Here is a 26,972-nt window from a genome sequence, read left to right on the forward strand (position 1 = left end):
TCAATCAAACAGAGGGCAGCTCTGTCGGATATTTCTCGTTTTTTTCTGCAGCCTAAGGGATGGAGGTGTAGTTTCTGAACTTATTAAATGTAAATGGCTTAAATTGATTAAATGGATTACACGGTGACTTGAAGCCTGACTATACTACAGGATTCCAGATGTTGTCTGTCACCTCTGTTATGTCTTTGCGTGGGCGTGGAGTGTTTACTTCTCTAAGCAGTGGGCGTGGTCGTGCTGATGCTGCGTACAGACAGTAGTGTCTTATTACTGAGCGCACAGCTCAGAGGCGTCATCAGTGTAACCTGGACAAACAAACAGGTGCTGCTGTGACTCTCTGCCGAGCTCCAGCCACGCCAACTGGTGAGTATTTTACTGTTTTTTACTCTTAACAGCGGAGGACTGAACTCCAGTTTGACCGTAGTTGACTTAAGTATTTTCTTTCTCAGTAGTTGTACAACATGAGAGGACGGTACAAACGAAGGGAGCCGAACGGACGAAAAGATGAAAGAACCGACAGCGAGGCTGGGCTCTCTCCTCTGCCAGGGGAACCCGCGACGGGCTTGGCTGAGCTACACACACCTGTTCCCGGTTTTACGGTCCAAGGTGTGGGCGGTGGCAAGAAAGGTAGGACAATTTGTTCTGGCAACAATTTTGTTCTGGAAAAAGCTTGTTCTCGCAGCAGTGTTATCTGCTGTTATCTACTTTGATTTCTAACTGGCAGCAATGTGCGCGTGTTTTGGCGCGAGCAACAGGTTGAAACTCAGTAAAGGTACGCAAGTCAAAGCTTATGAAGTCCAATGTTAATGTTATAGTTCCCCGACAAAATGCTACATAAACTCTCTGTAAAATTTTTGTTAGATAGACATTAACTATCCATGTTAAAATTCTACATAGGTATGGTACATTAACTAGTACTCTTAGGCTAATTAATGAGTACAAGTTGCCTCCCAGTGTTATGCAGTCTGTATGATGGCACCACAAACATTCCCGTATGGTGACTTTCAAAAATTAAACCAAATTATTTACCTTTTTCAGTACAGTATCTAATAGCAGTGTTTAAGTATTCAAAATGTGTAATAGTCCATTTCAGGCCATTTTATTTATTTTTTACAAGGTTTCTCAGTGGTAGAAATGGAACGTGCATTTCCCCTGACAGGACTAGCATAGCATTAGCTAGCATATACATGAAATGTAGCTACATGGCGTCAGTATTAATAGCATGAGAACATGTAGCACCTTCAAGTGGTTTACTAAAAGTATCTTTAAAAACAAAAATAAAAAATAAGTTAAGGAACAGGACTGAATGTTGAGAGTCATATTTTCAGTCATATTTAGAATATTATCAAAAGTAACTTACTTTTGGTCTTACCATGGCATTCAAAGAACCTGGAAATACAACTGAAATGGGTATTTTAAACAACATGTTGTGAAGTTCTGATGGGAAAATGAATTTCAATTTCTAAATTGGGAAAAGAATCACACAAAAAATTCTTAAGTGTTCTAATCATTTTTTTTTCATGGAGAACTGTAGTGTTAAAGAGTGGGACCAGGCTAAAATTCTGTACTTTCAGTATTGTAGGTGGTTTTATGAAGGTTTTACATAATCTATCTTAAAATTGCAATTAGGAAGTATAGGATAATTTGCTTGATGATGTTATGTACTATATCGAGATTTTTCATGCATATTTCTGTATGTATTGTCCTTGGGATGGTAAATGCACCAGTTTGGTGGAATGGTCCTTGTATTGCAGTGTTGATTTAGTCAGATGTACCTTATTTAATAAACTGTCAACTTAGAGTATGATTAGTATGTGAAATCATTCACTGCAAGTAACAACCTGTCATGTAAACCTTCCTCAGAAACATAGCACAAGAAGCTACTCAAGTTAGTACAAGTACCTTAAAGCTCTACTTAAGTACTAGGGTTGCAGATGTGTGCCAGTTTCACAGTATACCATGGTATGGAAATTGATGGGTATTATTTGGGATGCACAGTAAATATCTGGCTAATGAACTATCAGCCCATATTTCATGTCACAGTTTTATCAGTCTATATGTGTATCATCTTATATTAGCTGATAAATATTTAACAGATTATATCAAAGCATTGCATTTGAATTCTTAAGCTAAATGCTTTATAAAAACCAAAGGATATTTGTTAAGTTTTTTGAGGAACTTAATGATAAAAAGTTTATTAAGTGTTCTTGAAGAGTCACAACTGTTGTATGTTTTTGTTGTTATAGTGATGTCAGCTAGATTTGGTTTAGTCAAAGCTGTGGAATATTAAATCATCCATCTTTGCTCTTGACATCTGATTGTTCTTAAGGTCAAAACGCACTGCGGGCTTCTATAGCGCACAGCAAGCTTCAGAATAAGCAGCGAAGTGACAAACGTTTCATGGAGGAGACGAGCGTCTGTCTGTTTCAGACAGATATTTTAGTCAGGGAACTGTTCAGTACCATCACGATTTATCATCAAAAAAGTTTTTCCCTCCCTCCTCTCTGCTGTCCCTCTCTAGTTCTTCGTAGTTAAGATTAATTGATGGGGAGTAATTAAGTATTTAAAAGTACACAATTGGGACCTGGAGCTAAAAAAAAATATCACACACCACCAAAGTGTACAGTTATATTATGTTTCATGATCATAAAGGCGGTGCATCTGTCCATATTCACACGCTCTCTCCCTTTTTTTTTTTTTACCTGCTTACAGGTGGAGCTAAAGCTCAATCAGCACTCGCTCCTCACGTCCATACCTTTTTTATTCCATTTAACTCTCCCCAAACACGAACTGCAGCTGCAGATAAAAAAGCCCTGGTCCTCATTAGACGCTCCAAAATCAAAACAAGTGCGAGCGTTAAGTCAGTTTGACGCAATTCAAGATGCTTTCAGTGCGTGTTCTGTCATTTAGAACAATGGGTGTACTTCAAAACATGAGCGTCAGACGCCTTTAGTGTGTTTTGGCCTTTACCCTCAGCTGTACGTAAACTACAGGTCACATCAATTTGTTTTGACATACAAAAATGTGAAATTATTTATATATCTTATCCGTATCTGCCATGAGACGCAGGTACTCATCAGTTATCGTATTGGCTGAAAAAATCCATTATCATACATCCCTAGTTATTATACCATGTAGGCTACATTTGCTTATCTGTGGTATTGAGTGTGACCGTCTTAGTATTATTTTAAAAGGGAGACTTTTTGTACATATTTATATGGGGGAAAAGGTTTTCAGTTTCATGTCTGTCAGGACATAATATTTAATGAAATAAAGTGTTTATTTAACAAAGAAAAACGTATGTTTTCTTCCCTTTATGGGTTATTGTAACATAATTTTAATAATTGTCTAATACCTTATACTGTGAAACTGTCTTAGACACTTATGGTATGCGAGGGTCAAACCAGTAACTGATAAAAATAATGGATCACAGCACCATTGCAATGCTATTAAGTACTTAACTAGATATGCTTAGTTAACCCACTCTCTGCTACAGCTGAAGAACTGTTGAACTCAGATGAAACGGAATGAAAAGTTCCTATCATAATTTTAGTGAACAAAATTATCAGAATTATCGCAGTATTGTTAAAATGTGCTGAAAATGTCCAAGAAATACCATACACTGAAATTATTTCACAATCTTTTGGTGATTTTCAAATGGCAGTGTCCTTTGCAAAGTCAGTGTTTTTAATAATGCATAATATGCATAATAATGAAACAGCTGCTCCTGCATCTGTTCCTAACTTTAGTTGATGTTGGACAGTATCAACTGTGAATTTTTCAAAGCACAGTAATCAAATGCAGTTATTATGATATTCAAATTTGAACAGTAATACTAATCGTCTGGAATTTTATCATGGTTTATCCTGTCACCCATTATCATTTTGTCCCTAGAATAGATATTAACAAATGAGTTGTTGTGATCAAAATATGTTACTTACTACTATCAGGTCACCATTTCACTAAAGATACACCAAACATTCAGACAGAGGATTAAAAAATAGTTTGCTGCTATGCTTTTTTGCCATTTGATGTCCTACTGATGTTCATTAGCTAAAGCTAACCAAAGATCCAGCTGTACATATCCCAGTGGTATTAGTCCCAGAACAGAGCTATTTAAAGCCAGTTTGAGCACGTTCAGTCAGTATTAAGCAGATAATGTTTACAGCTCAAATAGAGTCAGAGAAGAACAGAGTGTTTCATATTAGTAGCTATTTGACATACTACATGACAACCGTGTAACTGTTCTTGTCATCTCAATGCTGGTATTAGACTACATGATAGTATGATCTGATCCAACAGACTTGGGGCATCGGGCACACCTGTTTCACCTCTTTCATCAAATGTTGTGTGTTATATCAAAGGACAGCTGAGTCTGTGCTTGTGTGTTAAATGCTGTGTAGTTGAATCCTGCCATAAAGGCTCATCATTAATTGTTTCTTTACCAGGTTCAAGATGTTCCATTTATGATGGTGAGAAGGTCTACCTCGGAGTCCGTGTCAAAATGCCTGTAAGGGATCTTTTGAGAAACATCCGCCTAGCCCAAGGCTGGGAGCCTCAAGATTTTCAGGTAACTTTTTTGATTTTATTTTGTTTCCCAAGTGGATGGATGGATTTTAAAGTTTCACTAAAATCTCTCTTACACTGTAACTCTGTGAAACTTATGAAATCCACCCTTGGGACTGTTTGGAGTACACAGAAGTCGTGTGGTTGAAATGATAATAATAATTACCATATTTTCCGGACTGTAAGTCGCACTTTTTTTCATAGTTTGGCTGGTCCTGCGACTTATACTCAGGTGCGACTTATATAAATTAAAATATATAATTTCACATGTTCTTAAATGTTATTTCACACTGACTGACATGACCAAGGAGTAAACATTACCTACAGCAGTGAGAGGGCACTCTAGGCTTGTGACAACTACTGGTATCTGCTACTCCTGTACCACTGAAAATTAATTTAAACATTAACTTAAAGACAACTGAGAAAGACTGAACACAAATGCCCCCCAAAAGAAAATCATATTCTGCAGATGACAAGCTGCAAGTAGTGAAATATGCAGCCAAAAACGGTAATCGAGCAGCAGAAAGAAAGTTTGGACTGAGCGAGAAACTTGTGAGGGACTTGCGAAAAGCGGAGGTTACTCTTACTGCAATGAAGAAAACAAAGAAAGCTAATCGCGGGCTAAAAGCAAGATGGCCACAGCTGGAGGAACAAGTTCACAGATGGGTGCGTGAACAACGTGCTGCTGGGAGAGGCTTGTCAACGGTGCAGGTACGTCTCCACGCCCTGATAGTTGCCAAGGCAACGAATATGAATGACTTTGCGGGAGGACCTTCTTGATGTTACTGCTTCATGCAACGCAACCACTTCTCTATCAGAGCACGGACAACGGTTAAAATAAATTTCCCAAAAAATGCGACTTATAGTCCAGTGCGACTTATATATGTTATTTTCTTCTTCATGATGCATTTTTTGACTGGTGCGACTTATACTCCGGAGCGACTTATAGTCCGAAAAATACGGTAGAAGCTTTTTACTCTAGAAATTTCACAACAAACTCAATAGGAAACATTTCATCATTACTGAAGAGTTATTTTTCAGGTTTGTTTCCTGATTTCTTGATTGATTTATCAGACATTTTTATTTTGTCTTCTTTTGTATTCTGTTTATTTTTCTTAACAAGTATGTGCTTTTCTGGGAATGAAAATCCACCAACAACCTTCTAAACTATGGGAATCATCTTCCTGATCGTGTCAGCCTTGTGATTTTTAAAACTTTAGATAAAGATAGATAGGCAGGAAATTGGATCAATGAATTCTGAACAATTTCATTTGGCTTTCCAAATGTCAGCCTCTTAGATTTTGGAGTTCCTCTCCATATTTGGTTACAGATTTGCTTGAAGGGGAACTAAGACATGCCTTTTCAGTGGATTTATCTGGTGTAACCAGAGTTTGAAATACATTGTTTTTACCTGCCTAAGTAAACTGAAGTACATCGGCAAAAAATCCAGAGATTTATCAGACAATTCTAGAAGAATATTATGGCTAGAAATAAGGAAAAATGAGAGGAGGAAGTTAAAAAAAAGAATTTAGAGGATAAATGTCATTAATAAATTAAGTTGAAATGGCAAGAATAAAGTTGAAATAATTTGAATAAAGTTTGAATCTAGAGTATAAAGCGGTAATGTCGAGAATAAAGTTGAAATTTCAAGAACAAAGTCAAAACGTTGAGAATAAAGTTGAAACGAAGAAAAAATTTTAAATGTCCAAAATATGTTCGTAATGTAAACAATAGAGTCAGAATGACAAGGATAAAGTTGAAATGTCTGGAATATAGTTGAAATGAAGTTGAAATTCCCTATTCTCACTTTATCTTCAAGATCTTTATTCTTGACATTTTCACTTTATTCTCAAAAACTTCCTCCTCTAATTTTTTTTTCTCACACCTGACACTTATAGTAAAAGTTCTATATTCTCAACATTTCAACTTTGTTCTCAATATTTTGACTTTATTCTCAAGATCATTTTTTTCCCTCAAAGTGCAAAATTTAAGAAGATCTTCCTTCTCTCATTTTTTTCCTTATGCTGGCTTCTCCACTGGCCACCGTCTCAGTTTCCAGCAGCTCCTTTTGTCTATTAGACGTAACATGTATATTATAATGCATGCTAGCAGGGAACTTTAATGTTGTATATCTGAAGCATATAGAAGACAGCTCACTGATTCAACTGTTGTTTTTCTTTTCACTTCACACAAATGTGTGGACACAGGGGATACACAGCAACACGAACAAAGGTCAGTACATCGCAGATCCATTAGTGATAGTAATGTAGGCATGGTGTCATGTAGATTTTTGTTCCTCCTTTAACATTTAATAAGCTATAATCTACCTTCATACAGAGGTTGTCTAACTCATGAATCAACTGTAAAAGCAAAACCTGCAGGACACCATCCTGCAGTCTGCCAACTAAACTCTGGCTCTACTTTGAGGGTAAACATTGTGTATAGCACTCTCAGACTTGAACTTCATATTTACTTCCACAGGAGAAAAACAACGAGTCAAAGCTCGTAAAGTGTGCAGAAGTACAAAGGTGAGTGTTGAGAAAACCACAGGTCCTTCCAGAAGATTCCTAAAGCTCTGTAAGACAGCTTTCAGAGATGTTGTAAATAACATGTCAGTTTTTAGGAGCTGAGCATATAACTCCACATACCTGTCTTTGGCTTTCAGAGAAAACGCCCCACAAAAAGCCTGGAGGAGTTGGCAATTATCGTTGAGGTGCTGGAGGAAGATCTCAGGACCAGCAACAACTACCGCTCTCCTCCCCAGTCTTTGTCCTCCTCCCGCCCTCCAGTGTCTCCTGAGCGTTCTCCAACTGGTAATTCACAGGGTCCAGGGGCCTCCTTACAAAAATTTCTTAGGTCTAAAAATCATTTCCTATCTTATCTCAGTTGACATTTAGAATTTTTGGCATTATAAAAAACATGTTTCAAAATTGAATTTAGGGAAAAATCCTACCTTATCTTAAGATAGGAATTTAGTTATCACAGAAGCATCCTAAGAAGAAGAAATTCCTAAGTTAGGAATAATAATTCAGACCCTGCCCTAAATTCAAAATAACTGCCAAAAATGACAGCAGCACAGTTGCTAGGTCTGTATGGCAATGACAATGAAGATGGGGAACAACATGAGCACAAAATATTCATATTCAGAGGCTCCTCAAACTGCATGGACCAGATTTTTATTTGTCTATATTGACTGCCAAGACAATTCATTTTGAATTTGATCGACATAGTGAATCCATATAAATCCTTATCATGGGCAAGAAAACTTTTATTATTTACTCTCCTCCAAGAGATGATCATTTCCTCTAACTCATCAATTGAATGCTCATCTTTTCTTGTACATTCACAAGCTAGCGACAAGTGAAGTGAGACAGCTGTTGCCATGGATACAGGCATAAAAGGATGAGTACTGATTGGAGATTCGGTTTTACAGCTCTAATTAGGATTTTCTAAGTTGAGAATAAGATATGATGTTTGAGATAGGATAGGACACAGCCATGAGTTTAAGAATAGCTTCTGTCTTGGAAACTTAAGATAGGACAAGAAGGTTTTTTTCTGTAATGAGGCCCCAGATTCACATTTATATTGTTACTACTTAAAATATAAACTCGATAAATACGTTAACAGTAACTCCTACTCCCTAACTCACATGCCACTTGTTCTCACTGTGATGCAGGGTACTACAGTGACGAGTCTGATGAAATGATCCCCAGCCCCCAGTTCTACATGACCAACTCACCAGGCACAGCAGAGTACCAGCAGGCCCCGTCCCCCCCTGACTTCATGTGCAACATCGGACACATTGGGAGAGATGACAGCAGAGTGGAGGAGTGGTTTGAACCGCAGAACCATGACTGGAACAGGAATAGCTCTGCTTTCTTCTCGGCACAGCTGCAGAAAGAGGAGAGCCAGCTGAGGGACATCTCTGACGCTGTCCTGCTGCGCACTGACGGACATGGCAGGACGTAAGTTTTATGCTGAAATGTCATTTTATGTGTGTGTGTGTGTGCGTGTGAAAAGATGCTTTACATCCACGGACTGAAGAGGAACTCTTGTCTGATTTTACACATCAATTCTATTCACTGTTGTTTGAGTTCTGCTGCTTATGTGTAAAAAGTTGTAAAAAGTGGGGCTGCAACTAAGGATTATTTTCATTGTCCATTAATCTGTCGGTTATTTTCTTGATTAATTGATTTGTTGTTTTGTCTATAAAATGTCAAAAAATGGTCAAAAATATTAATCAGTGTTTCCTAAAACCTTAGATGACAGCCTCAAACAGTTTGTTTTGCTCACAGCCCAGATATTCAGCTTACTGATTGTAAAAGAGCAAAGACACAGGAAAATATTCACATTTAGTAACCTGAAACCTGGGGAGAATTTTGACTTTTGTTCTTAAAAATTATTCAAACAATGAATTGATCATCAAAATAGTTGGCGATTCATTTAATGATAGACTAATTGTCAAAACTATAGTATTAAGCCACATGTAGTCTGATAAATTACCTCAAGTGATGTGAATTGAGTCAGTGTCATTTGGGAAAATGAAATAAATCTGGGGATGTGGATCAGATGAGTAGCCTGTTCATTATCTCTGCTCGAGGCTGGCAACTCAAGGCTACATTAGCCGCTGCTACTGTATCATGCCCTAAATTTGGACTAAACTGTTACCAGTCTGTGCATTGTGGGTAATGTAGGCACCAGGTCTTGGTAAGTAAAAAGAATGAGTGGAATAAAAAAATATATTACACTTTATAATTTTTCACTGTCCATCGTGAGTTCAGTGATGTAATAGAAGAGCAATGTTGAATCGATAGAGCGTTCTCCTATGTAAGGTTATATTTTAGATGATGTGACTTAGTGTGGCACTAAGCAATGGATTCCAGTACAGGAAAAAATTGAAAAGTGAAAAGAAAAAAAAATGAACTGACCTCAAAGATTCAGAACGTTGTAACAAACTGGTAAGGTCTTCATCTTCTCTGTAAATGTCTGTCTGCATCATAATGAAGTCTGTGTTGGACGTCTCAGGTGGTTTAAAGACAGGAACAGTTCTAAAAACAGGCCTGAACTAGTCTGATCATATCATCTTTTTAATGAGATTGATTTATGATCAAAATGAACGATGACTATTTAATTAAGCTGATTCACTTCACTTCACTCAGGGTTGTTGTGTTATGCAAGGGCCACACATTTTTAACACAGCAGTGCTTATGTCGCTGCTTACTAGGTAAAAACACACCCACCAAATGAGACAAAACATAGCTCAAAGCTTATTTACACACGTTTTGAAGATCTGAACATGTCATTCAACATGGAAACTGCAGCAAAACAGTACACAGTACTGTTTTCAGACCAAAAGTGCCTCGTGCATGCTGGCTCACTGTCACACTCACGGCTCACGGGTCACTTTAATACAACAGAACCATTTTTAATCTAATACCTGTGTTTTTTCTACTGTGACAAGTCAAAATGTCTTCTGTGAAAATGGAACATTGTGGTTCAGTTTGCTGAGCTCACTGACGCCTGCAGGCTTCTGTACTTGAGTCCCACTTTCTGGGTTTGAGTTATGAAAATTCTCTACTAACTACAAAGAATACTACCCAGGTTCAGACCTGCTGTCCTCTTACAAGATTGCAGGCTGCCTCTTTGTGTCAGTGCTGTAAATACCTTTAGGTTTTTTTTCAATTATATTGCCTCTGTGCTGGCGACAGCCGTGGCTGGATACATTATGTTTTCAGATTGTCCGTCCATCTGTCTGCGCCACTCTTGTGAACGCAATATAATTTCTTCAAGTTTGGTTTAAATGTCCACATGGACTCAAGGATGAACTGATTACATTTAGGCGCTCAAAGGTTACTATGACCTGTCAAAACACATTTCTGGCCATAACTCAAGAAATGATGACATTTTATATCCAAACAGCCAAATGTCAACGTTAAAGATCTCTTAAGTCCCCTGTACTCCACTGTAAAAATAGTCTCCAAGTCAAACAATATAGTGACAACTTCAGTTTGGCCAAAAAATACACTTTATACCTTTTATTACATTCCTTCACAGATGTAAACTGCAGCTGAACTGGTTCACAAAAGCATACAAAGGCTAGTTTTGTCTAAATATGCGTGATTGTGTTTGTCCCCAGAACTCTCCATAAAGTGGCGTGTGTGGGGAAGAGGGCACTGGGCTACAGCATCGCAAAAAGGATGGCTGGTCTCAACAGCCTGGACCTCAAAGACTCTGATGGAATGGTACAGTACGAAGACTATTTAGATTGTGTGACAGCCACCATTATAATAGTTATCATAATGTAGATTACATAAAAAAGATGGTTTGTTCACATCAGATCATATTGTATCCTATCCTCCACATCCTTATCCTTACAAAATATATCATTACATGTTAAAGATTTATACTGAACAGTTACGACAAGTGTGTTTGGACTTGATATGATATGATATTTAGGTAGCTGCAAACAAAAACTCTTAGCTTTCATGCAATGGGTGCATTTACACAAATTTAACACATTTCGCATGTTGTGTCAGCGCTGGTCCACTCATAGTTTGTGTTAATGTCCCTCTGTTCACAGACTGCCCTCCTTCATGCAGCAAAGCACAACCACCACCTGATGGTAGCAGACCTGATCCACCTGGGGGCAAACGTCAATGAGACTAACAACTCAGGAAAGTCCTGCCTCCACCTCAGCGCTGAGAAAGGCTACATCAGAGTCCTGGAGGTTAGAGCCTTGTGTTTACTCTCTGCGGTTCAATATGTGCTGGGACAAAGTCTCTGGTGTTCATCATTACATGTGACATATTGTAGTTCAGACACCATTGATGGAATTATGGCAAAACACAGATGATTAATGCGCCTCATCATTGGGTGCCAGGATTTTCTAAATATGACACTGATTGACTGCAATTTAAATGTGAAATTATTGAAAATGCCAGTAGGGATGTGCCTGATTAGTCGACTAGTCAATAAAACATTGCTACACTTGCTAGTTAGAAGATTAAGGGTAATACTAGTCAGTCAAACTAATTAATAGGGATGTAACAGTTAATCAAATATGGCAATAACGAAAAGTCTGATATCTACCATATTACATGATTAATTATTTTATTATTTCTATTAAATTTGATAAAACTTTTATTTTATTAAAAGTAAGAAAGCAGAAGCATTTTAAATTATAAGGAAAACAAATTTTATATGAACATCAGATTTATTGTTTAGGACATTTTTCAAGTTTGATTTTCTATCTTGGACTTTTTATCAGGACATCATCATACCTTGAGTTTTTGTTATTGTTACATCCCTACTAATTATTAATATTTTATTAATGTACAACAATGGTTAATTGTTGCATCTAAAATGTTATGAAGCCACTAGATGGGTGCTAATGTCAGGATGTAACCCAAAGTGAAACAAAGATGACATCTGGTAAAACTGACAGGGTTGGGCAGTATTTGGTCTAGAAAATGAAAAATATGTAGGGTGTCAGAATAAACTGGCATATAACCACTCAACAGGAGCAGTGCATAACTACATTCAGTGTGGGCATGTGGACGTTAATCTGCAAGGAGAGCAGGCTGCTGCTGCTCTCACTGCCAATGTTAGCCACACTTAGTTAGCCAAAGAGAGTTTTACCTATTTTTAGATGAGTGGATTACTCTTAATTGAGATTTCCATTTAATCAACAGTGACATGAGTCATCAGGAACATCTCTCATCACCAGTCAGGTGACAATTGAAAAGATGACATGTTAATTGGCCAAGCGAGTGTGTGGGACAACCCGTTTACCATTCCTCTTTTCCTTATTACATAAATGTCTCTGCACACAGTTCACAGGCGCTACTCACATATCAAAGCGAGCATCATGGCCTCACTTGTCAGAAGTTATGTGTGCTACAGACGGGGTTTCCTCTGATCCGAACTCACAGGTCATGCAGGTACACACATGTACTGGCTGTCATGTCAGGAGGGTTTGAGGATCTGTGCGTCTGAGTTTGTAGATAAAGCTCTGACAGAAACCAACGTAGCCTGTTTTTGAAAACACAGCCGCTGTTTACTGTTGCGTCCTCTGGTTAGTCACTGTGCTCTGAAAGTATTTCACCAGTGTCATGTGTTGAGTGAAGTGGTTTTATAATTTTGTTTGTGTGATGCATGAGTCATGTTGCATGTGCTGTGGAGAACAAAGAGGATCACTGTGGCACATAGTGTACTATCAGATGTTAAAGGGTGTATGATGCTCGTATATATTGATCTCAAACTGCATGTGCGTACAGACACAGAGGTTATTTCAGGTTTTCAGGTGAAGCTGAAGAGCAACTTAGGTAACCTGTCATTATGCTTCAGAGTTTTCTCTCCTTTACAGCACAGCTTAAATACACACAGCAGATGTTGTTTGGCAAGACTGAATTGTTTTCTTCTGTCTGTGAAGAACAAAACATACTGAAACCTGCACCACTTTGTTTTTATTCCCATATCTATATTTTGGGAGAGCCCAAAACAATACAGGATTTTTGGGGCCAACGTTGATCATAGGGAGAAAAACAAATTCTGATATTGATATATTTGTTAATAATTGTGTAATATATAGAACATATATATATAAACGCACATTTTTTGCAGTGATCCCACAATATGTTATGGAGGCAGGATATTTTACAACTTAACAATAAAATTTATCATCCAAAATGACACCAGGTCACCGAAGCACTGAACTTTCAATGGTATATTTAATAGTCTGCAAGTGCAACTGCAAGTAACAAAAACCTTTAAAACTAAATTAAGAGTAGAGCTGTATGATACAGTAAAAAAAATCACAATGCAGTTTTTTTGACAGATATTGTGATCGGAATATGAATCACATTTGGTGACAGTGATCATTTTTGCATCACAGTTTTCATTTTCACTGGGGAAAAAAAAGTTGAAATCATGGCAGTGTGACATTTGTTGGGGTCTGTACCAAACAAACGTGTTTTATAGGGAACAGAGCATCTCTGCAGCACTATAGTCCTTCATAATATGCTATTTTGCCATATTACAGTTTTGATTAGAATTCGATTAATTGTGCAGCCCAAATTAAGAAAAAGGACCAAATATGCATAAAATACTGCATGTAAACATATAACTTAACAAAAACAATCTGCTTTGTGTTCTGTAGAAATGCTTTCATACTGGTGCATATTGAACAAGATATACGCCGATACAAATACAGACTGATATAGCTGTGATCAATATCAGCCAACTGATGCATAGTTCAGGCTCTATATTTAGGTGACTCAGCATGTGTCACAGTGGAGTGGAAGTGCAGTGTGCACATGGTCATTGGCAGTCACAAAATCTGCCTCTCTTCTTTGACCATGTGCAAGCTCCAAAGATTGTTTTATAAATTCCTAACGTTTGATTATCAATCGTTTCAAAGCATTTGCAAACTAAAGCACTAACATGCTGTTGGCTACAGCTTGTCAGATGTGAGGATTACATCTTTTGCTGGTTACATTTTGTGTTTTTTGGTGTGTTTGTTGGTCAACAGACCAAAACAAGCATTTTGAAGACATCGCCATTGGGAGCTTTTTTCGCTCTCTCTCTCTCTGTCTCTTATTTTTCTTTTTTTACTTTTTCCAGAGAAAATGATCAGTCAAAAAATAACAGGCAGATGAATTAATAATAACCATTAGTTCCAACACCATTTTAGCAATTTATGTTTTTTTTTACTGAGGGAATCTCATAAATCATCTGTCATTCTGACTTACAACAAAGACCTTTTACAGCGTAACTCTCATTTTTTTAAGTCAACAGTAACGACAGACAAGTACAAGACAAAAAACATTCAACATCAATCTAACTATATAAAATAATCCAAAACAGACAAAAGGAAAACAAAAACAACATTTGGCCCAGTATAACTGGAATCGTGTTACTAGCAGTTTTAAACAAAAGGTCAGTTCTCCATGACATACATATCCCTAATAATTTCAATGAATTCATGTACCAGAACCATTTTAAACCATGCATTGATCATGCATTAAGCGACCAGTAGATACTGCCAACGCTACAGCAAGAATATACTTGAATATACTTGAGTTCTCTGCTTACGGCCATCTAAAAGCAGCGTTCCTTGAATTCCACACACTGCCAAAGCAGTATTCTACATGTCAAATCAAGTGTGAGCACCTCAATTAAATTTTATATACCCTCCATCAGCCACACTAACATCTGTTGTCATGTTCAGCTCAAACTGAGCACAGCTTTGGTTCACAACAAACTGTAGAGCTGCAACGATCATTCAGCAATAGATTAGTCAATTTAAAAAAATGATTTGCCCCTTTTTCTTATTAAGTGATTAATCGTTTCAGGCATTTTTGAAGAAAAAGTGTGAAACATTTGCCAGTTCCATTTTCTTAAATTGAAGAATTTGCTGTTTTTCCTTGGGTTTTGGACTGTTCAGTGTTTCCTCTACATTCATTTAGGAGTGGTGGCCCGCCACTCCTTCAAATTTCTTTTCTTTTCTTTTTTTTTTTTTTATTGTTGACGCAAATACACCACCGCCGCATCTCTCCACCTTCAAAACAGACTCCTGTCGGGTACTTGCGAGCACTAAGGTAAACTGCAGATAACTATCTTGCTCTGTATGGAAATATACTTGCGCGTGCTCATTTGCATGATGCTAGCGTTGTTTGGGGGGCGCAGTCGTCAAGCGCGTCAAGCACCTAGGCGACAGGGCAGAGTCAGAGGAGCGAATTCCCGAATTACAAATAAACAATAAAGCAGCGAATTACCGGCCGGAGAAGAGGTAGACGTAAGTTATTAGCTTGAGATAACTCGACATAGATTTTTAAAAGTTAAACAGACGTTCACAATATGTTGATGACCAGCTAACGTTACGTAACTTATCGGTAGTTTAAGTTAATTTGGCCCGGTGCCAACTCAGTGTCGCTAACGTGAGTAAACTAATTGATAGTATTAGGCTAACGTTAATATCTACACGCCATTATGTAACAACTGACTGCATTTTTCAGATGAGTTTATTGAAATATTTCTCTAAGAAGAGAAATGGAACGCCTGCCCCCGCTGCTGAAAAAAATCCTAGAGGAAACACTGCTGTTGGTTGGACAAAAGAAGCAATCTGAAGACGTCACTTTGGGCTATGGGAAATTGTAATGAGCAATTTTCCCACTTTTCCCATTTTCCCAATTTTGTGCAATTTTTTTGACAGACTGCAGTACAGGATGAATCAAACTGGTTGATAATGACAGTAACTGTCAGTTACAGACCTAATATGCAAGGTAGGAGATGTGATATTGGAGGGACACACTGGACACAGTTTACAATACAAAGTCTGAAGAAAGTTTGTTCTCTGAATCTGTCTGTGGTGCTCCTTGAGATCTTGGCTCATGTCTTTAAGCAGTACATATGTTTTCTTTTAGGTTCTAAAACACGCAATGATGGATGGTGTGTATGTTGATGTTGAAGCCACTGATAATTCTGGTAAGTGCTGTAACCTTTCAGATTCTTGAGGCTGTATTTACGTAGCTCTTTACCAAGTGTAGATTTACATTTAGAGTAAAAGGGATGTTGATGGGTGGTCACATACAAAGATACATATTCAAAAAAATCATTTCAACAACCATTGCAGCAAAATATGGTAAGCTGTTCCAAAGTTTAGAGGCACACTAGCAAACACTTAGTTTGAGGTATATTAAGAAGAAAATAAGCCTTCATCTGCACAAAAAACATAGAATTATTTTAAAAACCAAAATTAGTATAAGCAACAAATGATCAAAAGACTGTAAATAATCATAACAAATAATTAGTCATTAGGAATGAAACAATACATTAAACTCATGATTCAATACGATTTCCAATACTGGCTTCAAGATATGATTTTTTCATGATTTTTTTAACAGAATGAGCTTGCAGACAAATTATGACCGAAAAATATTCCTGTATTTATTTCTCAGACAAAAAACACAACATCTGAGGTAGGGTGTAGCTGCAAAACACAAACTGTGCAATGAATGTATATTTAATGAAAACGACTTCTACCCGTTTTCATTTATCTCTGAGGTAAACTGCAAAAAAAAAAACATATGTCCTCTTCTTAAAAGTACAACTGAAATTAGATTTCATCTTAAATGAACAATATGAACAATATAACAAGTGATGATATTATAAATCAAATAAACAAACTAAGGTTTGCATGTTTCCTAGTTTGCAAATCTGCTTGTCAGTGTGTTGTATTATCCTTTTAACAGTTTCTTTGCTAAGGCGGTGTAGATTTGAGTTTCTCACTATGTTGCCAGGTGACATGTTGCATCGTGTTGGTTGTGCTACTTGTTTAGATCATCACCCTCTTGCAGTATTTGCACACAGCCTCAATCTTATCTGTGATCCTCTCACCCTCTTCATTTTTGAACACAGGGATCTCTATCTTACGCTGATCAAAAGCGCAAGTGGAAAGTGAGAGGCACAATGGATTTAATTTTTTCAAGGTGTGTCCAGATCCACTTTTGCCATCTTGCGCCAAGGGCACAGGGGTGTCCTGCCCCATCCTGCCCCTTGCATCACCAGCGCACAGCGGGATACACCTATCAGATGTGCCCAAGTGCCCTCATTAATTCACCGGCAAGTTTAGGCCAAACATGCAATAAGCCGATCAGAAAGTCAGCTCTCACCTTCAAGAAGCAGGTACGCCAGGCGTGCAAGCAATGGCAGCATGACGGCAGATTTTCCAGGAGGAAACAAAGAGAAAAGATTTTCAAAGCCAGGAGACAGACCTCCTGGTTCAAGGAGTGAAAGTGCGAGAGCACACAATATATCATCCTCACTCCTCCTCCCATCCTCACTCTTCCGTCCCACTAACACTACTGTGGCTGTAGGAAACAGAATTTGAAAGTGTTTCTGAAGTTTGATGTGTGCAAAATTACGCACAGTATATCCAACCAGCTCTGTCAGAAACACATATACCTTTTTCTCTCCGGGTCGGGCCGGTCTCACACAGTCTTACGCGCTCTGCTCTATAAAAATGGCATCACAATTAATTTTTCATTTCAACCGATTTCAGTCGTCATTTTTAACTGTCTCGTGATGCATCGTTACATCCCTATTAGTCACATATAAAAGCAGGAGTATTAGAACAATGTGACACCCAGGATCTGTGTGTAGTGAAAGACAACAACAGTCCCCCTCAGTGCAACTTACTACCTGTAAACTAAGTTTTGATTGGTCACCAAAAAATTTCAGTTGAGATCAGTTGGTGTATTTATCGTTACCATTTTACAGTTATGTTTAGGTATGGTTCAATGCTAAAGTGATAGGGAGTGGCCATAGTGAATAAAAGCTCTGCAGATGTCCAGTAATCCAAATGTTTGTGTGTGTTCTCAGGAATGAGTGTCCTCCAGTGTGCTTCAGTGGCTCTGAAAGCCGCAGTTCGTGAGCTGGAAAGCAGCAAATCTCCCAATCACACCAGACTCCACACGCTCCGCCAGGAACAGATGATGGAAACCCTGGAGTGTCTGCTGCAGATGGGCAGCTACCTTCACACCATGGTGAGACACTCTGCGAGATTTTGGCGACTTTTCCTTTTTACACACAAAAGGCATCAAATCAGAAATATGGGATCATGAATTTTTGCGCTGTATTGACTGAAAGCCAAGAATAATCCAAGAGCATGAGCTCATGTTATAGCATTAGAGCCTCATTTGAAATGACATTTGGAGGCAATGATATTGAATGAGATGTGATCATGTTATGAGAAACTGCTGAAGGCAGTTGTCCCTTGTTTTCAGCAGGATAGCACATCATGAAGACCATTAACAAAATTCTGAGTTAATGTCAATACCACTCAACAGAAGTGAAAATTCCACTCATATTCTGAATGTATAGGTCTTCATGTGAAAGCCCAGCTAGGTTCAAGAGTTGAAAATGAGCCGTAGCTGTAAACTGTCTATGCAACACATCAGTTTCATTCTCAGTATGAGAACTATGTTAAATTTCATCATCCTTATCAAATAAAAAAAATAGATTGTGAAACGATGGTACATTCTCCTGTAGAAGCCACAAGTCTGTATTATGTCAACCTTGTCGAAAGAAAAATGTTTTATTGCCAGTGTTACGGAGAAATACAATACCCACAATCCTTCAGTGTAACAGTGACGTCTCTTATTGGCAGAACTCCGTTGCTTTAATCTTTAACACCCCCGCAAATAGATAGCCCCGCTAGCAGGCCGGCTAGTTTGGTAGCTAATTAATTTATTTATTCACTATGTTTTAGTGTGTTTTGTTTGCATTATAAGAAGAGTTGGATTATTCACAATGCTTTATGGGATGAGTAGTTCCTTCAATCTTGAAATAATTATGTACACAATTTTGTACCTGTGACTTTTTTTTTTTTCCAAATCAAATGTTTTATGGTCACGATTCATCTCTTACTTTGTTGGTTTGGTTCCAAGTTTATAATAATAAAATAATAATTCATTATACTTATATAGCGCTTTTCAAAATACTCAAAGACGCTTAAAGACGCTTAAAGTTTAAAACTCTTAACTTATATAAGAGTTATATAAGCTTATATAAGCTACTGAATGTCAATGAAGTGAATAAACAGGAAATTCACTTCCAGAACCGGAGCCGGAGTTGTATTTTGGAATATGCTACTGCAGAGGACTGTAGTGTGCTCATTTGCTTCTGAAGTGTTGTTTCAGTAGTGGTTGCCAAATTCTGCATAATGGAAGGTTGAACATCAACATTTTATTCAACTTGTCTATTTTTAGATGTACTTGCTGTCAGTGCAAAGCTGCTAAGATATCAGCATGCCTGTAAGGATTGTTTCTCCTTCAGTGGAACATTTGGTTCAAGAGTGACAAATCCTGACAACAACAGGATACTACGAGAGCCTCAGCTGTACTTACTGATCCTTAATGCTGCCTTTCATTTTACTGCTGGTTTGTGTTTCAGTGCAATAAGTTGGAAAGCCAAGATGAACACAAAGTTGTAAGTTAGCAATACCAGTTGCTAACTATGCATTCTGTGGTATTTTGCACAAACACTGTCGCAAAATGTCCACAGATAGAAGTACACAGTAGTCCTCTGTGTTTAAGACTGATGAAGTGCTCATAAACAGTAGGGTTGGCCCCCAAAACCAACCTATACATCTGGTACCTACTGGATCGACTCACATTACAGATTTCAGTGCCTCGTTGCGGTGCTACTTAAATGCTTGAGCTGTCTATTGACATAGTCGTCCTCTGGTGTGGACGTTACAGACAACAGAGACATCGCGCCATCGCTAGTTAATATTACATTAAAACTATTATTTTAGCACTGATATCAGAAAATCCAGCCCAACTCTAATAAACAGTTCAGCACAACAGCTTTGACTACTGTTGATGCATGGACTTGGATTTGGAGGGCGGGGATAATGAAGTTGTCCTGACTTTCTAAGATGGACAATCAATTTTAAGGGACTTTCCAGTTGAATTTTCCGACTGGGATACCCAAGGTTTCACCATACCAGTTTAATGGTAAGATAGCTAATGCTTGTATTAGCATGTTAATTCAAAAGTCTGAGTCTGACAAAGGACAACTTCGACTGAAAGTTTGTGTGAAAAGCCACATTTGACAACATAAATCAGGTCCTGATAAGGTGAATCTGATATGCTAAAAAAGCCACAGTGGAGGATGACGCCCTTTGTTTTAACCAACAACATTCCTCTGGCACCTCCCTCAAAACCTGTTTGGCCAACTCATGATAGGGATGTCAGAAAAGTTGTCTCTCCTTTATTAATCCATATGTCAGGTTTGTTTACTGGTGTGTAGAGAGCATGATGAACTGAGTGGGCTGGTAGCGAGGCTCCAAACACTACTTCAAAACAATTCCCAAAAAGATTTGGATGTTTCTGTTGAAAGAAAACTTGTCCTTGCCGTTCCAATAACTTTTGCTTATGCAATACATACCCATAGTGCTATTTATCCATATAGATTTTTTTAATGTGTGTTGCAGAGTTTTGGAGATATAGAAATGTCTGCCTTCTCTCAAATATAATGGGACTAAATGGCACTCAACTTGTGATGCTCAGAACACCAAAAAACACATTTGAAAAATTCACCAGCTGTGTCTCTTTCCAGAAATAATGAGCTGGTTACTCAAGATAATCCAGACCTTTTGTGAGCAGCGTCCTGTAGGAACTACTTTTTTCCTATTAGAAAGAAAGTTGTTCTGGTAGATTCTACCATAGAAATAAAGTAGTTCCTACATCAAACAGCTCAACTGGGTCATGATTTTTGGAAAGAGACGTTGCTGAATTTTTTTTAATGTGTGTTTTTGGTGCCATGAGCACCACAGGCTGAGTGCCATTTAGTCCCATTATATTTGAGAGAAAGCAGACATCTCTACAGCTGATGTCTCCAAAAACTCTGAAATTCACAACAAAGTTATCTAGATGGATAAATACCACTACAGGCCAGAGGAAAAATATGTATTTGATTTTGTGGTGAACTGTCTCTTAAACCTTTTTTTTTTTTTTTTTAAAGTAATATGTATTGCATATTATTAAGCTTCTAAGGACACGTGCACAAACACTTATTGCATTTTTGTTACAGACTGACTGATTGTTTTGTGTCTCTTTCTCAGGGGAGCTGGAGTTTGCAACCTACAATCGGTTGACGACTCGGCACGTGCCTGGCAGGGCTTTTGAGACCCCAACGGTAATGTTGACATAGGCAAGAATTTGTTATGGAGAGAAATGAACCCACTAGTTGTGCTCTTTCTCCAAGTACAAGTTCAGGCCTGTAATGTAAAGCATCTGACGTTATGTGTGTGGTAAAAATGTCTGACTTGCAACCAGAGATTTTATTGTAGCCTGCACAGAAACATCAGGTGCCCATTAGCTGGTTTCAGTGAAACTTCCATTGTTTGTTACATTGGAGTAACAAGTTGTCCTCAGTTAGTGTGTCTGGAGATCTGCATGTAAAATTCTATGACAATAGTTTCTAGATTGTTGTTTCTTTAGTGTTTTAAAAGCCTGGTGAGAGAAAGTGGCCTAAAACAAAAGGTTTTAGATTATATAAACTTTTTGATGGCAGCTGCATTGATATGAAATAGTAGAGTAACACAAATTATGGTCCTGGTCCATTTAGTTTAGCAGAGCCTTTCCAGTGAGCCCACATGCACAATACTACTATTTCCTGTCAAAATGGCTCGTGTGAAAAAGGTCTGATGTGATATTAATTCAGCAGTGCCACAGTTTGTAGTTCATCTAATCCAAAACATCTGTGATTCCAAAAACAGGGCTGATAAAGACTTTTCATTTGTTGTTTTTTTATGTAAATTAAGATTATGGTATCATAAGAACAATATATTTTCACTCTCTTCTGGGGATTTTGAACCATAGAATTGACATGACAGATCTTTTAAAGGACTTTTATACTGAGGATATTACAAGTCTTAAGTAAGCATTGTATAATGGGGAGTAAATACAGTTTTATTTGACTGCCTTCATGTGTAAAAAAAAATGTTTTTAGCCTGTCGTGTGTGTTTGGTTCTGTTGCTGTATTACTTCTCAGGAAATTGTCAAGTTTTTGGACTTTGGACTCACTCTACAAGTACAGTATATAAACTGTACTTTGTCAAATGTAACGGTCTGTCTTTGACCTGTTTTCTTCATTTATTATGCTTAAGAAATACTTGGGTGTTTTGGTAAATACATTTTTTTTGTTTGCTTTCTTGGAAAAGATTTAGATACATTTAAATGTTTTTATATGTTGTGTAAGTAATATGACAGTCAAACCAAATGTGAGATCCTTATGACAACTGTAAATTTGTGTAATATGAAACTTCTATAAGTTTTTAACACTATCCTTAGTAGATATGTGTAATATCAAACTTAATATGTAATGCCAAAGTTTGATGAGTTATGAGACATACAAAATAAATGATGTTTAAATCTTTAACTTAAAATCTACAGAGATGGATAAAAAAATCAGATCAGATATACAAGACTTGTAATATGTTTAAAACATAAACATTTACTATTATTTCTTCTCTATTAACGGAGAAAGAAAAGAATATCAGTTTAATCTCTGTGTGTTCTTTAGAGAAATATTCAAAACATGTTCAGCCTAGTGAGCGTAGCTCAGTGACTGAAGGCAGAAGAAAGAGTCAGGCGAGCAAAGAGATGTCCTCCAACAACTCCAGTCAAAGGTCCACATTGTATCATGAGTACCTGCAGAGAGGGAACACAAAACGTTGTGGTCCAATAAGCAGTTAGCTCGTCTATTAAAGCTATCGACCAACAAACAGTAGCTGCAGTGACGCAGCGTTTGGACATCTTGTCCTCACAGTGAAGTTGTCTGCTTCAAAGCCCTGGTAATTCTCACATGTAAACAACATACAACAGATTGAAGCAGAGGAAGAAATCAGTTTTTCTCTTGACTTGTTCTTTACCCTGCATTCAGCGCTAAGCTAGGCTAAACATCTTTATACTGAACACAGATTTATATCATGTTATTAAGTGTCAGGTCACTGCTGTAGTACTCTTAACAGTTTTTGACAGAGTTGTATATTATTACTTTCTGCCATTTATCAGAGGTTCTTGGTAACAGTGGTGCTTCATTGTGAGAACATTTCTTCCATTTCTCAAGAAGCCTCTGTTTTTTGTCTCTTGTTTTAAGTGATTATAATGTCCATTATTTTATGATCTACTCTTTGCTCAATCAAATATGCTATTGTAAGTTTTAAAAAGTTATTCTATTCTTTATAGTTGAGTTATTAAACAACATATTCATACAAAGACAACAGGAGCATTTCTTAGTATTGATTAAGTTGAAAAATTGTAAAATAAAATTAACAAATAATAATAATATAATAAATGGTGAGAGTGGTAGTAGCCTTCTAAAAACCAATCATCTTATTTCATCTTGAATGAGTTACACTGTTCATTTACAGTATTTTACATATTCATTGATGGTGTCTTTCCACTTCTAATGTGAGGAATTATATTCGTTGAATCAGTCATTTTGGTGCTTTTTTTACTTTTCAGGGATGATGTTTATCCACCTGTATGTGAAAAAAGAATATATTATTGAAACATTGGGAAGAGGGTTACAAAACTGTCTTTTCTAAGTGTTTTGTTTGAATGTTTACAAATATAACATGCAAAAACTGCATTTTTTTAAAAATGTATAATGGTTCAGATTGGTGGTGGGTGCAGTTCATGTTTCTGTAACAATACATGTGTTTTTATCTTAAAGCGATAAATAAACTTTCAATGTTCAGTAAACTTGTCTTTCAGCTTATTTAATGCTTGACTTCATGCTGATCTCTAAAAAATACATAAAACAATCCACAGGAAAGGTTGTTTATTTAGACTGGTAAACATTTTTAATACACAAGCACATTGAAAACAAAAGCCTAACTTAAATAATTCACTCACAGATCCACTGTTTAGTACAAAGTATCAAGCAGCTTCCAGGCTTCCTTCAGTTTATTTTATGGGGAAATGACATCTTTATAACGCTCAAACAGCATCTTTAGACTTTTTTGAAGCAATGAATTCAACCTGACTAACTTTTAACTTGTGTAGACTGACATAAGTATTGAGTACTCAAATATTTATTTTCTCTTCAACACAATATGTAATTTTGGCCATTAATCCATCTTGCTTCCTATGAAGGTGTAATGCAGACAGTTAAATCACACGGACTTCTTGTTTGTGCCAGTTTTGACTGATAAAAATCTCTTTGCACCACAGTGGATATTTATATTTCAGTACCACTTATGTATATTATAGATAATGAAAGAGATTAAAGTGTGTTACACACTCACACATACACACAGAATTAATACTAATTCACTCGTGGCAGAAAACTTGTTTTTCTGTTGAGACCTGTCAGGATTAATATCATGATAATAGCTGGCAATAATTATTCAAAATAACTGGAAATAAAATTGCCAAAGTCAAGCTCACAGCAGCAAACACTGCCAAACCTCAGCGTTTATAGTAACTAACACAATCCAGATTCCAAGAAAACTGGGCCATTGTGTGAAAGGTAAATGAAAACAGAATGCAATGTTTTGCAAAACATTTTCACTCTTTATTCAAGTGAATACAGTGTAAAGAAAATATATTTAATCAAACTTAAATAAACTATTATTTTTGTAAATATACACTCATGAATTTGATGCCTGCAACATGTTCCTAAAATGTTTGTACAGCATGTTCACCACTGTGATACATCATCTTTTCTTTTAACAACTCAGTCAGTGTTTGTGAACTGAGGACACTAATTGTTGAAGTTTTGAAAGCTTGATATATGACTTCAGCTGCTCGACAGTCCGGCGTCTCTGTTGTTGTATTTTGGTCTGGACTGCAGGCAGGTCAGTCTAGTTCCTGAACTCTTTTACTATGAAGACACGATGCTGGAACACGTGCAGAACGTGTCTTTGTTGTCTCGCTGCAATAAGCAGGGACGTCTCTGAAAAAGACTGTATGTACCTTTCAGCATTAATGGGGCCTTCTCAAATGTGGCAGTTGACCATGATGCCATTGGCACTGACACTTTTGAAGTTAGTGCTGATAATAATCTGGATGGTCCTTTTCCTCTCTAGCCCAGAGGACATGACGTCCATGATTAGTGAAAACAATCTGGACTTGTCAGATCACAGCACACTTTTCCACTTTGTGTCAGTCCATCTCAAGATGAGCTCAGGCCCAGAGAAGTCTGCAGTGTTTCTGGATGTTGTTGATTTATGTATTTCTCTTTGCATGGTAGAGTCCTAACAGTTTTCCAAAGTGTTCCATGAAGTATCCTTTATACAGTTATGTGTTTTTTTTCACATGCATTTAATGCTGATTTTCATTCTTACCCCTAACATTCACAGATTCCTCCTGATTCTTTCAGTCTTTTAATAATATCATGGATTGTAGATGGTGAAATTCCCAAATTCCTTGTAATAGTGTGTTGAAACTGTTGGACTATTTGCCCACACAGTTTTTCACAGTGTTGTGAACCTCACCTCATCCTTGCTTGTGACTGAGTCTGTCGAGGACTTTCATACCCGATCATGATTATATCAAATACATGTTTACCTGAGGAATGTTTCAAACAGGTGTTTTTTGAACATTCCTTAACTTTCAGTCTTTTGTTGCTCCTGTCCCAACTTTTTTTGAGTGTGTTGAGGGCATCAAATTCAGAATGTGTGCATATTTACAAAAAATAAAAGAGTTAATCAGTTTGATCGTTAAATATCTTGAACACAGGCTAAAAAGGATTTTCAAGTCGTTGTATTCTGTTGTTATTCACATTTTACACAGGGCCTGAACTTTTTTGGAATCAGGATTGTATAATTTCATTAAATTCTATAAAAATGTTCTAGTACAAGGGTCAGAGGAGGACGACACTGGTTGACGCTGATGCATTTACAGATCATAAATCTCAATGAACATTATTAAATTAAAACTTGAGGCCCCTGAGCCTGAACAACAGAGCTTAAAGCAGTGGAGCAGCTGTCACGCTCTCACAAGTATCACTGAGATGTGTCGGGACTTGCTGATGAGTCGTCGCAGCAGCTGTGTTTGATGGGAAACAGCGTTTACTGGGAGAGAGTACCCTGGAACTCACAATCTCTCTATATATATAACACAATATTCCATACAGTATCACCTGCCAAATGTTCACTAACTCTTATGATATCAGGCTTAGTCACCACACTGAAACTCACACAGGAATAAGCAACATTTTATTGGTGTTTCATCCACTTCAGGCATCTGATATCCTCATGATGGTAACCACGACAAACAAAATGAGAGACAAAGAACAAGAAAGGCATATAGACAAAAAGTTGGGGTTGAGGCTCGAGCGAAGACATCGAGATTAAGATCGGGACTGGGCAACTGACGCCATGTTCCCCCGAAATTCGTACAATCAAATCAAGCAGAAAGGGTTTGCTTGTGTTAATGTGTGCTCACCTGCATGTTCAGAGACAGGCAGAGACAGCAGGTGAGGAGGAAGGAATGTCAGCACTGTTCACCTGAGGGCAAAATAACTTTTGGGTCATCAGACAGGTTCCAAATTTCACTTTGATGAGAGCTGCATCTGCCAGTGTTGTTATGAAAGGAGAGCTCACATTATGTAAAATATAACATTACATGGAGATTATAACCAGGAAGAGTCGAACTGATACTACCATCTACAAATATTAATGACAAAAAGGCAGAGTAAATATTACAAAAGAAATGACTACATACAAAAACTTAAATAAAAATACATTACATTTTTATGGTTGTTTGCAAAACAATTTGTAGACCCTGTAAAGCCTGACACATGAAATAATTCCCAGAAAATTCTTTTTTTTAATTTAAGTGTGTATTGGACCTTTTAACAAATTAATTTTTATTTAGAAAATATACATGTTG

The 26,972-nt window shown here is 37.3% G+C and overlaps 1 protein-coding gene across 1 annotated transcript; it reads left to right on the forward strand.

Annotated features, from left to right (window-relative positions):
• The first annotated feature begins 248 nt into the window (after positions 1-248).
• LOC146327438 (uncharacterized) lies at positions 249-23,463 on the forward strand. The gene is made up of 12 exons (XM_084716265.1): positions 249-360; positions 447-624; positions 4,446-4,567; positions 6,771-6,795; positions 7,045-7,091; positions 7,229-7,376; positions 8,240-8,528; positions 10,700-10,805; positions 11,144-11,290; positions 15,987-16,047; positions 17,944-18,107; positions 21,191-23,463. The coding sequence occupies exons 2-12, from the start codon at positions 459-461 to the stop codon at positions 21,221-21,223; spliced, it is 1,308 nt and encodes a 435-aa protein (XP_084572391.1). The 5' UTR covers positions 249-360; positions 447-458; the 3' UTR covers positions 21,224-23,463.
• The last annotated feature ends 3,509 nt before the right edge of the window (positions 23,464-26,972 follow it).

The sequence above is a fragment of the Lutjanus erythropterus genome, chromosome 4, assembly GCF_056507025.1.
Source record: "Lutjanus erythropterus isolate fLutEry1 chromosome 4, fLutEry1.hap2, whole genome shotgun sequence".
In the NCBI taxonomy this organism is placed as follows: domain Eukaryota; kingdom Metazoa; phylum Chordata; class Actinopteri; order Lutjaniformes; family Lutjanidae; genus Lutjanus; species Lutjanus erythropterus.

Coding starts and splice junctions, on each gene's coding strand:
- LOC146327438 (XM_084716265.1), top strand. CDS start 459: ATGAGAGGACGGTACAAACGAAGGGAGCCGAACGGACGAAAAGATGAA. Junction 4,568..6,770: donor GGGAGCCTCAAGATTTTCAG/GTAACTTTTTTG, acceptor GTGTGGACACAG/GGGATACACAGCAACACGAA. Junction 11,291..15,986: donor GCTACATCAGAGTCCTGGAG/GTTAGAGCCTTG, acceptor GTTTTCTTTTAG/GTTCTAAAACACGCAATGAT.